This window comes from Hippocampus zosterae, chromosome 4 (assembly GCF_025434085.1).
Source record: "Hippocampus zosterae strain Florida chromosome 4, ASM2543408v3, whole genome shotgun sequence".
In the NCBI taxonomy this organism is placed as follows: Eukaryota; Metazoa; Chordata; class Actinopteri; order Syngnathiformes; family Syngnathidae; genus Hippocampus; species Hippocampus zosterae.
In genome coordinates this window covers 4,128,862-4,143,988 of record NC_067454.1, presented here as the reverse complement: position 1 = coordinate 4,143,988, position 15,127 = coordinate 4,128,862, and the positions used below count along the sequence as shown (strand labels likewise).

Below are 15,127 nucleotides of genomic sequence, written 5' to 3'. Positions count from 1 at the left end.
AGCTTTCCAAACACAAAACATTCCACAAACATTCCAGACTTCATCTCATCCCCTCAAACAAACACCTTATATTCGACACTTATTTTTTTTTTGGACTCCAAGAGCAAAAGATGACATGAAATACCCCTGCAGTCCCCCTGACCTTCTCAACCCTACCGTTAGTTGAAAAGATGTACCAGTGCCTGTGAGGGATAAAGTTGTCATCATAATGCCTCCAGTCTGATTTTAATGCCGAAACTCGGACTCGAGGGAAAGAGCCCAAATGGGAGTTGGTGTGCAAGACCTGCCCAGGTGAGTAAACCATTCCGGAGGAGGAGGAGGAGGAGGAGGCGGGGCTACCTGCCGGAGCTACAACTCTGATTGGCTATAATGTCAACGTTGACTGTCCCATATGGGTGTTTGAGGATGTGGTTGGGTTAAGTGAAAAACAATTACTGTACACACACACACACACACACACACACACACACACACACACACACACACACACACGCACACACACACGCACACACAATATTTTATGATTTTGCAAACAAAAGACAAAAACACGTCGGTCTGGTTTGAACATTAACTGCTTACTGCACGCAACTGGCCGACACTGAGTCACTCGCTAAAACAATTGACCGGAAAAAAACAAAAATATTCAACCGTTGAAGATATTTCCACATTAAAACTGAAGCGACAGCTCGGGATTGTAGTTTACTCTTAAAATTCAACTATGGTGCCCTCTGATGGTGAGAATCGGTAGTGTAACCCAAAACTGCCAATTCACGTGGTTTTTGTCTACTCACCGTCGAGTACATGGAGGAGGTACTGGAGACCAGAGACAAGGACGAGCCATGAACTGCAGAGACATGAACAACACATAAAAGTAAGTACAAAAGATTCCAAGGAGACACCCGCGGAGTAAATGAGCCCACCCGACAATGATCCTCCCCACTCCGCAGGTCCTCCAGCACAAGTCACCTGCCCCTGACCATCAAAGATAAAACTCCTACACGGTGCAAGCAGTGGCGCAGCCTTGGCACTAAGAGTGCAAATGACTCAGCTACTAATCACAGTTCAAAGCGTACGGCCCACCAGCCAACCTCCTCATGCTCGGAAGCCGATTAGAAAGAACCAGGGGTGATGTCATCGGCCGTACCAAGGCGCCCGGCCGGGCCCTTTGGATTCAATCATTAACCTCTCAGTCACAAACGCAATGTTAATCTTGACTCGCACTGCACAGTAACGTGTTCTGGATGGGCACAAAATAGCAGATGGGCTGCTCTATATTTTGGGTTTAGTGCAAATCTTATCTGACCAGATGGTTTATTGTCCTTGTATATTTCTGTCTCCACAAGAGAGAACCCAAACAGACATTTCCCAATTTTGAAGTGGGACGTTTGGCTTTTCTAACTGTGTGATTGGATTTCATACAGACTGGAGACAAGTGGGACGTCCACGTTGACCAAGCAATGTTGCACTCTTATATTATATATATATATATGTGTATGCATTCACACACACTCGTGTATATATATATATACGTCCTTATATATATATATATATATATATATATACACGAGTGTGTGTGAATGCATACACTCATACAGACACAAACCCTATTTTCCGCATTTTCAGGTGCACCTCAAAGCACTCAAAGCATTGAATGTTCTCAAAAGCCGGCAATACGCCATATGATCCGATGCACCTTCTATACGGATCAATATTCTGATTTCTTGGACGCAGTATTTTCAAGGTTTTGTAAAGCGCTTCGTTACAGCTGCAGCGTTGTGAAAGCTACATATAAATAAAGCTGTATAGCATTGTATTGTATTCCCTTTAGCATAGCTCCATCTAGTGGATGCATAACGCTACCGCAGCCACTATTGTAGCTTCTATTCTATGCGGCTTATAATGCGGTGTGCCCGAGATATGAAAACAGTTTTAAAATAGGCCAGTCACTGAAAGTGCACCTTATACTCCCACACATCTTATATTGTGGAAAATACGGTGTATATACATCCAAAAATATGGAAATTGCTTTAAAAACAACAATGTCATCAACCTGAGAGGTGTGTGTGTGTGTGTGTGTGTGTTGATTGAGATAACAGTGTGTGTTGCTGGTTTGGACACAAACAGAATCGTGTTAGGTCGACGAAGGGACTTTTGTCCTGTCAATCTAGACAGTAAAAAAAATAAATCCTGTAATTCTATCCTTGTGACACGTATGTCTAGGGCCACAACCACACTTCCTTACGCACAAAGAAGGAAAGCTACGTTTGTTGTCTAGTCTCTCACGCCTCTCACTGTGATCCCTGTCATTACAAAAGCAACAGGAAACGATACATGCCCTTTTCTCTGGATGAATGTTCACTTGTAATTTCACAGCCTGACCTACACAGTATAACGTATCTACAGTGCACGTGAAAGTTGCAATCACAAATATTATTTTGAACAAAAGTACTTTTAACGTGCCACGCCCTCAGCATGCCGACAAAATGCTTTGTGCAATTGGCTCTTATTTTATTTCCTCAAGGGGTTGCACAAAATAAAATGATCTGGATCCAGACACAGGCTTGAAGTGAATGTATGGTCAAGAAATTCAACAAAAACCCTTTACAGTGATTGCTCCGAAGTTTGCACGCCGACCTCGCAAGTCAATCACATCAATTAGAGCAGGGGTGTCAAAGTCATTTTTGTCGCGGGCCACATTGTAGTTACGGTTTGACCATATAAAGGTTTCATCACCCACAATTTGATGAATAACTAGTTTCTAAAATCAGAATGAGAAATTTTGGTTCAGACTTTAGCAAGCATCATGGAAGTTGACATGCTTGATTTGTTTTCGCGGGCCACATAAAATGATGTGGCGGGCCAGATCCGGCCCCCGGGCCTTATCTTTGACACCAGTGAATTAGAGTGATCATGAGGACAATGAAGTATTCACTTCAGAAATATTTGAGTCCAAATATTTCTGAAGAATTTACAGCCAGCAGAATCGATTGTTTTTCTTGCCTCGGTGTTTACCTTCCTCTTTTCTCTCTTGAAAAGGTTCGACAAATAGCTTGAGGGTGGCTTATTGTCTCACCCCGTACTTTATGTATTTTTTTTTCCCCCCTCCCGTGACGACACAAACTCAAGACAATGTTCCCAGTCTTTCTACCTCAATCAGCCTGCAAATGGATGCTGGCTGGACACTTTTCCCAACAAATAATCTTTTGCAAACAAAAAAAGTGAGCCGAACAAAGCCGGCTCACCGATTATGGCTTTTCTTAGGGCATAAAAGGCTTTTTGAGAGAGAAACAGTTGTGATCCTTCCTGCGGTTCCTCTCAACACATGTATTCATAATTGTTTTGGCACGGCCGGTGGGAAAATAAAATGAGAATGCTCTTTTTCACCTAATTATAGATTGAGTGGATGAGTCAGTCAAGAACGCACACGCTGCACTCCGAACACTATTTCGGGTTCTCGTACCTTCTTCAAAGCCGTCGCGGAAAGAGCCCGATCGGCTCATGGTGCGCGTCTTCTCATCCAGGGACATGCAAGAGTTTCTCAGCCGGTTGTCGCTGCAAGGGTCAAAGGTGACATCCTGGTTGGTCAGGCTGTTGTTACGCAGGCCGGTCAGGTTGATCTGAGCTGCTGACGTTGGGCTGGATGCTATAAAAAATGCAATCGTTAAATAAAAAAAAGCTGACTGGAATAAAATAATAACTTTCTGTGTTGTGATCACATGTGTCTAAATCTATTTTTGCTGGAATTTGACTCGCCTTGAAATGGACAGTCAGATATTATGACGGGATTCCAATTTCTTTTCATGAGTGGCTGTGTAGTGTGTTGAGCGTACCAAGCTGGCCAAAATTGAAGCGAGTGCCGGAGGGGGAGGTAAGGCTGGAGCCAGGGGAGAAGGGGGAATTGCTGGCTGATTCCTGAAGCCCACTGGTGGAGTGAGAACGCAGCCAATCGCGGCCTTCCTCGTGGCCTCGCAGCTGAGGGGGCGGGCCATACCTGCAGCGAGTCCAAGTTTAATTCGGCTGTGATGATACAACGCAGGAGAACAATGTGGATTCTGTTGACTGATTTTTAAGGAGTTGATTTGATTTGGAATGTTTTTTTTTTGTAGTCAAGTTTAGCAGCTGGAACCATCAGCTGAATTAAATGCTAGAACAAAGCATTATGGCATGAGCATGGAATTCTTCACGATGGGCAAGCGACCGCGTGGGGAAATAAGACGGCCTCCCAAATCATTCATTCATTCATTCATTCATCTTCCGAGCTGCTTGATCCTCACTAGGGTCGCGGGGGGTGCTGGAGCCCATCCCAGCCGTCTCCGGGCAGTAGGCGGGGGACACCCTGAATCGGTTGTCAGCCAATCGCAGGGCACACATAGACGAACAACCATCCACGCTCACACTCACACTCACACCTAGGGACAATTTAGAGTGTTCAATCAGCCTGCCATGCATATTTTTGGAATGTGGGAGGAAACCGGAGCACCCGGAGAAAACCCACGCAGACCCGGGGAGAACATGCAAACTCCACACAGGGAGGCCGGAGCTGGAATCGAACCCGGTACCTCTGCACTGTGAAGCCGACGTGCTAACCACTGGACTACCGGGCCGCCCCTCCCAAATCAAACCTGTTAAATATGACGGTGAGATCCCTATGAAGACAAAGAAGCATGCCTCTTTGCAGAAGCACAACACAACCACATGGGTGCCAAGTGCCAAACAGAACATTTCAAAACACCCCCCCATAAAACAAACAAGACTTGAGCACAAAGCCCCGAGCAGTGAATGTAGACACAGGGCAACAGTATCGAAGACAAATTGGCGAATAGGAGCGAAAACGTGGAACATGAACCGGCAAGCAGGGGTGTCAGTACCTGAGTCCCTTCTTAGGCAGAGTGTTTCTGCCACAGAGTGGCCCACTGTAGGAGAGAAACACTTCAGACGGGGAAAAGAAAGGGGGAACATGCAGCTGCTTCTGTCCAACACGGCTTCATAAAGTTGCCTACTTCAATATCAAATTATGAGCTTAAAAACATAAAATGATATACTTTATATACACAGTTTGTAAACGCCACTAAAACTCGTGTGAATGTCACAATTAGGCATGCACCTTCGTGTTTTCACCACAAGGTGGCAGCACATAACAGTTAAGACTAGAGTCGACCACTAGACACAAAAAGGCACAGACACAAACAGGCGCAAATCTTACAAATGACCATTTTCAACCACACGCTTTCACAGCTACACGATAAACTTCACACATTTTCCTTCCTTAGTTGCGTTTTACTTTCTCTGACGTGTTGGTGCCTCACAATAAGCCTAACACCGCACACAGGTCCATTTACCTGTCCTGTTTCCGAGGTAGAGTGTTTCGGCTGAATTTAGGGCTCGCGGAGGGGGAGGAAAGGGGGCTGAGGGTAGATGGAGAGGGGGGGGGGGGGGGGTGGAGGTGTGTGTGTGGGGTGGGGGTTGTGGGGGGGGACAAACAACAGACACAGAGAAAGAAAAGTTTCAGACAATTAAGCCCCAAATTGATGATCCTTTTTGAAAACTTTTCAACTGTAAGACACTTGGACAGTGAAATGAACCAGTCAAGAATTGTAGTAGTGAAGTGTCTCATTTCCTTTGCCCTCTGTCTGCACTCCAGCAGAGAGACAAAGTGCTTTGCTGTGTATACAGTAACATAATTGTGGTCATTGAAGAGGAAGTTAAATGTGCTCCGTGTCAGGTATGTCAGTTTTCAAACTGGTAACATCTGGAGACGAAACTTTGAGGCTGCGACATCAGCCTCTTCCAACATTAAAAGAGTGCAAAACACATTTTGTTCCTTTACTTTTGAAAACGGTATGAATGAAAGGTAATATCAGGTTTGCGGAATGAATCGGGATATATGAAAGACAGGGTCATCATTTTGAATAATTTGTGCCGATAAAGCTTTTACATTCAGTGCTTTAAGTGGGCCGGCACACAGCGGTACGGCGTGCCAGCGCTTTTCAATTTTCACCACTTTTTATGGCATACTTCAACTTCACATTAGCCCATCTTGCCCAGCTTGTTCTCTCTTGTTCAATTTCTCTCTTGCACCCTTTGATACTCATGGAAATCCTTCAGTCATTCGGATACCTCACAAAAACAAAAATATTTTTTTTTCCCAACGCCTGTAACAGTTCATTTGGCGTGCGCCATCATTTAGCCAAGGAATCTCGAAACATACTCATAACCGCAACACGCCAGTGCTGACTTAAAAATAATTCATTCATTCATTCATCTTCCTAACCGCTTGATCCTCACTAGGGTCGCGGGTGGTGCTGGAGCCTATCCCAGCTGTCTCCGGGCAGTAGGCGGGGGACACCCCGAATCGGTTGCCAGCCAATCGCAGAGCACACAGAAACAAACAACCATCCAAACTCACACTCACACCTAGGGACAATTTAGAGTGTTCAATCAGCCTGCCACGCATATTTTTGGAATGTGGGAGGAAACCGGAGTACCCGGAGAAAACCCACGCCAGCCCGGGGAGAACATGCAAACTCCACACAGGGAGGCCGGAGCTGGAATCGAACCCGGTACCTCTGCACTGTGAAGCCCACGTGCTAACCACTGGACTAGCGGGCCGCCCCACTTAAAAATAAAAGCTTACCAAATAATCAATACATTGACGCCAATGCGATAGCCTTAGTATGCTCTTATCTTGAACTTGGGCTGGCTTGACTAACCTTTCTCGACATTTTGTTCGTGCCACTACGTCGTTGCGACCAACGGCAACACAACGCCAATCCAAAATCATATTCAACCGGTGATTCAGGAGGCTAAGAAAACGCACGATAATAAAGCCGCTCATGTGGCACATGAGGTGCAGTCAAACATTCACATTCCAAACTCAGACAAAAAACCCCCCAAACAAACAAAATATATTAATTAACTAATTCAATAATTAAAATTAATTACAAAATTAATGTACTTTATTAATTATTCATTTTATATGTGATGTATATTATATTTATTAATTTGTTAATTAATTAATCATATGCTGTTAGCCACCGGCTAATTTACCTTGCAACAGTTGAAAAAGGGATTAACTGGTACTTATTTTTTTCCAAATTAAAGCACTGAATACATGAATACAGTATACATTCAGCAAGCACTTCAGCGGTAAACGTGCACCATAGTATTACAAATAAAATATTGACTTCACAAAGGTAAAGTGCTTTGTTTTAATTAATGCCGTCAGAGCTGTGTTCATTTAATGTTTATGGTGCCCAACGATTGCATTATATTGAATGCTGATGCGAATGGTTTGGGCATGATGTTCAGCTACGTGACAATGCGCTGAACTATGTGCAAGGTTGTATTCCAGTATGCTTTTAGAAAAAGTGCCCGAAATGGGCACCATTTTTCACTCCTGCGCTCTCACCTTTCCGACATGCCCGTCTTGACGCTGCCAGTGCGGCCCAAGGCGGACACTGTGTCCTCCCTGTGGGTCCCGTGTCCTCCTCCTCCTCCTCCTCCTCCCCCGGCACTGCCGAGGCTCATGTCAATGGACTCGCTGCTTGTGTGCATACTGCTGACAGACGGGTAACCAACACTGCTCGTTCCGCAGTGCCCACCCAGCGTGCCCTCCCTGCTCTGGGCGGATGAGCTGCTGAATGTTGTGCCCCACGTAAGACTGTTGGAGGGGCCGGTGGAGGAGTAGACTGAGCCTGGACTGGAGGCCTGTGGCAGGACAAAGGTTTGTGTCAATGACTCTTCAGAATAGCAGAAGACTAAAAAAACCTTGATACGTCTCACAATGGAGAAATTCCCATGTTACTGCAGCAAAGTTATGAAAGTAAGAAAGTAGAACAAAAAGTATAGAAGCTGCTGTAAAGGCAGCCACTCTCGCAGCACCATCTTGAAGTCATAATAACATAAAAACAAAATAACACATAAGACACAGACAGTCATTGAATCTTAACCACTTTCTGCATACTCTTTGTTGTTTGAAGCAGTTACGGATGAGAGATGAGAGGACTAAAATGTCCTTTCAATAGTGATTCAGGGACATCGTGCTGAAAATGTGCCCACGTCTGCTACAAGCTAAGTTTTGAAAGCAAAGCAAGAAGCTGTAGCGTCCATTGATGGAAAAAAAGAGATCGGCTCACATCTCCTGTCCCACGTAAATCCGCTTCAATTCCAAGCCGCGAGCGTAATCCTCGATTATGTTTTCAAATTGTAATTGCCATTTGCAAATGTTTACGTTTAGGGCAGCACAGGTGGCTTCTCAAACAATGCTAGTCGTGTTGTTGGAAAATAGTACTTTACTTTTTCTAATGATCTACTCCTAACCACCGACCCGCCCCAAACCAGACGCTGGTCGGAGTTGTCACTTTATGACTCCCACAACTGCTGATGAAGTATTATGAATCATGTTAGGATTATTACAAATGAGGCATGCACAAACGTGTCCCTTATACCTTCAGGCAGTCAAAACGTTCGCTTGAAATTTCCATCTTTACAGCAATACAACTTTGTTGATCACATGACCCAACCTGGAAAACAGGTTAGTGGGCTTCCTGTGTCTGTCGCAATAACTAGCAGGAAAACAGGGTGGCAACAGTATTGTGGTGTATTTGGTTAGACAAAAGTTAAATCCGTGTGTGTCTTTTCTAGACAAATATGATATGATCGAAACATGTCACTCTTTAAGAATCAGTCTCGAGTACCTAAAACATTTCTCCAAGGAACATCTCACCTGTTCGCTGCCCAGCGTCCCTGTGCCGGACCCAGGGAGTCTGCCCCCGAACATGGGGCTGATGGTCTCATTGTCTACATCTCCCTGCACTCCATCGGAGGACTCGAGCATGGTGGCCACATGATTCATGGTCGCATGAGGGTTGGAGATAACCGTTGAGTTTTTCATATTGTCTGCCGTCGTGACTGGTGCCTGTTTGCTGGTCTTTCCACTGAATAATCTGCCGTTTGAAAAGAGATACAGTATATATATATATATATAGTCAGGGAAGGGCATGTGAAATGCTACAATTTCTTCAGTGCTGCTGGGCTGGGCCCACGTAGGACCACACACTTTGAACCAGAAAATTTTAATGATGGACAAAATACGTGCAAAATATGCGCGCTTAATATATTTCATAATACACTTCTCAATGCATGTATAAAAGATTCACTGTCCTGTTAGCAAACAGCAAAGGTTTTGAAGCAACCAACAAAATCAAAGTGTAGGCCGTTAGTAGCCCATTCTTGATCGGGTCAATATCAATGAGCTGAACTGGATTTTAAATCTTTCTTGTTCACACAATTAAAGGAAGACTAACTCAGATCTGAATCACAGCCAACGCGGAGAGTCATAAGTCTCTCCTGTTCGTGCTAATCCTGGGTTGCAGTTAAATGCAGGCTATGAGGAGTGTGATGGGGCAAAAACAGAAGCATGCAGCCTTTTTGAAGAGTTATCACTCCCTGACGTTAATGAGGGCACAGTGTTGAAGTAAGACTCCCATTACGCAGCCCAACGCCCTCCTCGGACACATCGCCAAGGCTTTGGAGGTTTGGAAGCTGATCACTTGAGCTCAAGCTGAGTCTTTTACAATGACTCATTTGACCTTAACGGGAGATGTGTGAGGGCATATCAAACACGCCCACAAATGCGATGATTACTCAACGCTTCAATAGCAAGAGCACAAATAGAAGCCAGTTTGGGTAGAGGCAGGCAGGACGACCGGTTTGCAGATATGCTAACCTGCGTAGCGTCGGTGACGGAACCTGTTGTCTTCCAGTAAGAGGAACGGTTGCTGATCCTCCGCTCCTGAAGTTGTCAGAATCTGAGACACCCTTCTCCCGATCAGTCTGATTGGCCAGCAGACTTGCGGAACCATTGGCCTTGAGGATCCCGATTGCATTTTTCCCATGAGATGTGACTGAGAGCACGGCGGCTTCAATGCTGCTGGTGGACGAGCGGTTTCCGTTGCGGGCGGCCGACCCTGAGCGGCCGGGCCTCGGGAGGCTGCGGTACTGAAGGGTGGAGCGGGCGCTCGCGGGAAGGAAGCCATCATCATGGTGGCCTAGCAGCATTCCCCCATCCTGGCCACCTGCCTTCAATCCTACCAGTGAGCGTACCCCAGATTTTGGAATTTTCCCCAGAGTGGCTGAGCCACTGGTAACGGTGGCGCCGCTGGCGGTTACCATAGCTACCATGCCGTGGCCCTGTTTCTTGAAGCCAAATGTGCTTGTTGGCATTCGGGAAGCATGTGTCTGGGGCTCTGAGAGGGTGTGCGTGAGGGAGCTGGTTGTCGATGTGAGGCTAGTGGAGACTGATTGTTTCTTTGCTTCATCCGTAGCGTCAGAGGGTGAGCGATTTAAGCCGTTGGAACGTGGAGAGAGACGTCCCTTTTCTGAAACCTTGACATCATCTGTCTTACCTGTAAGACATACAGTAAAAAAAAAAAAGATAACATTAATAAAAAACACAGACAAATAAAATGGCAGGGAAGAAGTCACACTCAAACCACTGCAGCCTGTGCCTATAAGAGTAAGATATTAAACAAAAACTAAGGTGTTGGATGTTTGTATGTATGGATGGATGGTTGGATGGATTGATGGATACACTGTAGGTCAATAGGAAGGTAGGTAGGTAGGTTGGGAGGTAGCTAGCTAGGTGGCTAGCTAGCGTTTGGGAAGCACCTAGCTAGCTAGCTAGGTGGCTAGCTAGATAGATAGCATGCTAGCTTGCACAGTAATGGTCATTTTGCAGAAAAATAGTCCAGTTATAAAACATAACAAAAAACAAGAGATGTATCCAATTCAATTCCTGTCATAAGAAGGCCAATGACACCAACCCCTAAAGTAAAGAACTTCTTTAGATATTTGAAACGGCTTACATTCCAAAAGAATTGGTCATGTTCTGTTTTTGACCAGACCTTGAACAGCACGTCAATTCATAGATGACTAAATTGTCCACTGAAATAACTGCTTGACACCATCTTCTCCAAGAAGCCAGAAAATGAATTTCTCAGCTCTACAGGCAAGGCTATCAAGTACGCAACTGAAGAGGCAACAACATGACTATGATATAAAAGTCAAGTCAAGTCAACAGTATCTATAGAGCACTTTCAAACAGCCATCGCTGCATACAAAGTGCTGTACTGGAGCGATTTAACATACACAATAAACAGTAAAACAAATCAGTAATAAAGACGGTAGAAAGCACCAAACAGTAAAAGCAAGAACAAATCTAAGTCATGCTGAGTCGAACGCCAAAGAATACAAGTGAGTTTTGAGGAGGGCTTCAAAGATGGGCAGCGAGGAGGCTTGCCGAATGTTCAGTGGGAGGTCATTCCAGAGAGAGGGACCAGCAACAGAAAAGGCTCGATCCCCTCTGAGCCTCAGTTTAGCTCTTGGTACCTCTAACAAAGACTGGTCCACAGACCTGAGGCGCCGGGCAGGTGTGTAGGGGCGGATGAGCTCAGAGAGGTAAGGTGGCGCGAGATTATTCTATTATTCTATAGAACAAATCTAAGTCATGCTGAGTCGAAACAAATATGTTACCTGAACTGTGGGTTTTGACCGTGACAGAGCTTGCAGAGCATGCGCTACTCGTGCTTTTGGTCCGGGGGGGTGTCACCCCCACCTGTGTGCTGACACCTCTCCTCCAGGACCCCGTGTGGGACACCGAGGCGGTCTTTCTCCCCGATCCGCCCTTGTCTGACTCATCAGACATGTCAGAGGGGTTTCGACGGCTCCACTTGGAGCCCGTCTCCATTTTGACCCCGATGTCCGACCCCCCGTCTGGCCTCTTCACCTCGTCTCCCGACCAGGTCTGGTGCACTGCCGTGGACACCGACTGCTTCTCGGCATCTGTCACAGGCTGAGAATACACACGGAGACGGTATGTCAGATTGAACACGGCCGAAGAAAGCATCTTTGATGAAAAGTTGCTAAATTGAGCACTTGGTGAATCCTTTAAGAGAAACTTTTAAAATAAACGTGAGCTGTCCATGACAAGGGTAGCAGGAATGGCTGCACGTAATCATTTCAAAGTACAATCTAGAGCAATAAACATATTTGAATCTTTCAACGAGCAACGCATGTTGAGCCAAATTTCATTTTCTGAGTAATTTAAAAGCACAGCGGACATCGGTGGAAAACGTCTACGTAGCTGATTACGGTCATATTTACGACTTGTTTATTGGTTTTCAAAACCGATGAAAAGTAGGTGAGTCAGTGCTCGACTAGAAATGTCATCCGACTTGACTGAAGTTGGCCTCTCTACTCTGGTCTTTAAGCCGGACGCTAAATTACTGTTTGAGGAATGACAGCTGCTTTCAAGCTGTTCTGCAGTTGCCACGGCAATGTTACGAAAAAGGCTGCTCCGTCAGAAGACTATTAAAAACACACCGTGCGCGGCATGAAGCCCATGTGAAATATGTATTTCCAGATGACGCGGACTGCGTTTAACCTGTCCGGAATAGTTTGCTGCTCCTTTTGATTTCTCTTCCAAGCCTTGACCGATGCGACAATAAACGCACTCTGCGTGCCATTTCGGCCTTTTCTTCAATCCTTTCAGTGAACCAAAGTGGTCAAAGTGCATATGTTGGCGAGTTAATGCTACCGTCATAATTAGCTTGCGGGATCTTGTGCTGTAAAATGTAAAGTTGTGATGACCCAAGTTACCTGCGTGCTGAGGCCCTTGCGCTGTGCTGCAGGTGTGTTAGCGTAGGAGGAGATGGAGGAGCTGGTGTTGATGTCATCTGTGTCGATGTTGTCGCTGATGCCGCTGCTCACTGAGCTGCTGTCGTCCCAACTGGACAAATCACACGCAGGAAATGGAAATTCTTACCAGAACAGTATTTCCCAATGAGTCCGAATATCAAGGCTGGAAGTTCGCCCTTGCGCTCAGATCTTTGAAGGCAGATGCTACGAGTCAACATTCACGCACCTGAGCCGATTTAAGAGAGCCATTTGAAGAGAACCGTCCGTGTAGTCATGAATTCATCATCTAACGTCCTGAGCCATACAATAATTGCAAATCAGGAGAGGGCGGAAAAAAAGATCTGTTCTCTGGCTGCCTGGAGTTTCTTTCTTCTTTCTTTCTTTGCAATCTAAATGACCTCCGCTTGGGTGCGCGCAACACACACAAACACGCACACAATCACGCACACTGGCTGAATAGGGTTGTCTATCATATGAACAAAGGCTCTTTGGAGGGTGACATCATGGTGTGTGTGTGTGTGTGTGTGTATGTGTGTGTGTCTGCATGTTTGGGGGTGTGACAAACTCAAACAGACCCGTCTGAACACAGCAAACACACAAGGATTTGATGTGGAATAAATGCATAAATGTGTGTGTGTGTGTGTGTGTGTGTGTGTGTGTGTGTGTGCTGGTAATGGTTGGGATTCGGTGGGGAACAGGAAGTCAGGGTGGTTGGCAAACATGACTTTGAAAGAATCCGAGGGAGGCTGATGAGCATGATGGCCACTGAATGGTTGACTGCTGCGGAGAACACACAGCTTTGTATTTGCAATGCAAGCCTCCATAGCAACAGTTTATATCTAAGACGGAAGCGACAAACAATTATTTGGATAACCCATTCATCAAGTTAATCGTTTTTTTTTTTTTCAATTAACCCATGAATCAAAACAATTTTTTTTCAATTAGTCAAGTAATCATATATAAATTCTCCATCGCTTTACTAAAAATAAAAAAAAAAGAAACCAAGAGATTATTGTTTCAAAATCGACAGTGCTGAAATTTGCTATTAGGTTTCATCCATACCATGTCAGATAAACGTGCAAAAATCAATATTTTCTAAACGCAGACTTATTTTGATTCCACACAAAGGAACAGACTGCTTTCATAAACTTTTCCAGAAATCAGAGAACACATTTACTCTTTGTGAGGCTAAAATCTGAGTATTTGGACAACTTTAAGTTAAACACTGGCTTTATATTTAAAAAAAAAAAAAATTTAAAAAGACATCAAATCGACTTGCTGATTATTAATCATAATTAGCGATTAATTTGCTAAGGGATTAGTCGATAAATCGTCGCACCTCTGACAGATGTTTCACAAATTGCATTTGAAGCCTCAACAGTGGCTGCTGTGAACAACAACTTTGGCGGAATGAAATCCGAGAAAATCTGACCATCCAGGTGGTTTTCACCAACCGAAAACAGTCAATCAAAGGAGCGGCAGGGCAGCAATTCCGCAACCTTTTTGGCAATGAAAGCTTCCAATGCAGGCTAAAAGGTGCTCTGAGATTTCGAGTCCCCGCAGCAGCCACAGGGGGAAAGTCCCACACTGCGGAATGAAAAAAAAAAAAAAAAAAAAAAAAGACGCGTACAAACTCGTAAAGATCAAAAGACTTCCGGAACAAGACTGAATCAAAGTCATTTCTGGAAAGACTTTTTTTCCTCGACAAGTCAACGACCTGAAGTTGACACACCTACACGCTGACACTCAACACATCTACCTGTTCAAGGTGCCTCGGTTGCCGTGGGAACCGCAACGCTGCAGAAAAGCGTCAAGCTGGACAGAAGGCTTGATGACTCCATGTTGCCGAGAGCCAAAAGTCTCACGGGCTCTTCCCTATCGCTCTCTCTCTCTCTCTCTCTCTCTCTCTCTCTCTCGCTCGCTCTCTCGCTCGCTCTCTCACCTTGGCTGTGTTCCTAGATGGGGCTCCTTTGTCACTTGCCTCAATGATGCTTCATCCCTCGGGGACTGTTTGTCTCTCTCCGGACGATCAGAGAGAGACTGAAAAGGAGGGTGCGCAGCAAAGGGAAAGGACCTGCCCTGTTGATCGTAACATGAGCCTCCCCCCCCCTTAGGACTGTTAACCGGTTCACTGCTGAGGTCGGGCCACTAATAGGGAACACCGACACACGCACGCAAACGCGGGACAAGCCCCGAATGAGCCGCTTGGGCCAAATTCAAATCAGACGGCAACACAAGTCCAAAGCCACATGATCACAGAGTGAAACTGAAGGACAATCCCTCATCCCGCTGTTGCCTCACTGCATTTTCCTCTCTCTGGTGTTTTTGTGTGTGTGTCCGACTGTGCAATTTCCCAGACAGATCCACCCTGACATCCCTAATTAGAGATCGGGCTAAACGGCGTGGCCCAGCCCACAGCCTCCCTGCTGGC

General features: G+C 45.4%; 2 protein-coding genes across 8 annotated transcripts in view; one reads left to right on the top strand and one right to left on the bottom strand.

Moving 5' to 3' along the window:
* The window catches only part of csrp3 (cysteine and glycine-rich protein 3 (cardiac LIM protein)), a 346,019-nt gene that overhangs the window by 195,385 nt on the left and 135,507 nt on the right, over positions 1 to 15,127 (top strand). The window lies entirely within an intron of this gene.
* The window catches only part of nav2a (neuron navigator 2a), a 152,006-nt gene that overhangs the window by 16,510 nt on the left and 120,369 nt on the right, over positions 1 to 15,127 (bottom strand). For 5 of the 7 annotated variants that reach the window (XM_052062435.1, XM_052062430.1, XM_052062431.1 and 2 more), the window contains 10 exons: positions 12,658 to 12,787; positions 11,533 to 11,851; positions 9,728 to 10,406; positions 8,726 to 8,945; positions 7,409 to 7,707; positions 5,340 to 5,405; positions 4,869 to 4,913; positions 3,831 to 3,991; positions 3,461 to 3,643; positions 792 to 844 (listed from right to left, as the gene is read on the bottom strand). In XM_052062435.1, the coding sequence (XP_051918395.1) occupies positions 792 to 844; positions 3,461 to 3,643; positions 3,831 to 3,991; positions 4,869 to 4,913; positions 5,340 to 5,405; positions 7,409 to 7,707; positions 8,726 to 8,945; positions 9,728 to 10,406; positions 11,533 to 11,851; positions 12,658 to 12,787 (2,155 nt within the window). The remainder of the gene's footprint in view (positions 1 to 791; positions 845 to 3,460; positions 3,644 to 3,830; positions 3,992 to 4,868; positions 4,914 to 5,339; positions 5,406 to 7,408; positions 7,708 to 8,725; positions 8,946 to 9,727; positions 10,407 to 11,532; positions 11,852 to 12,657; positions 12,788 to 15,127) is intronic. The other 2 variants (XM_052062432.1, XM_052062433.1) reach the window with 2 other exon arrangements.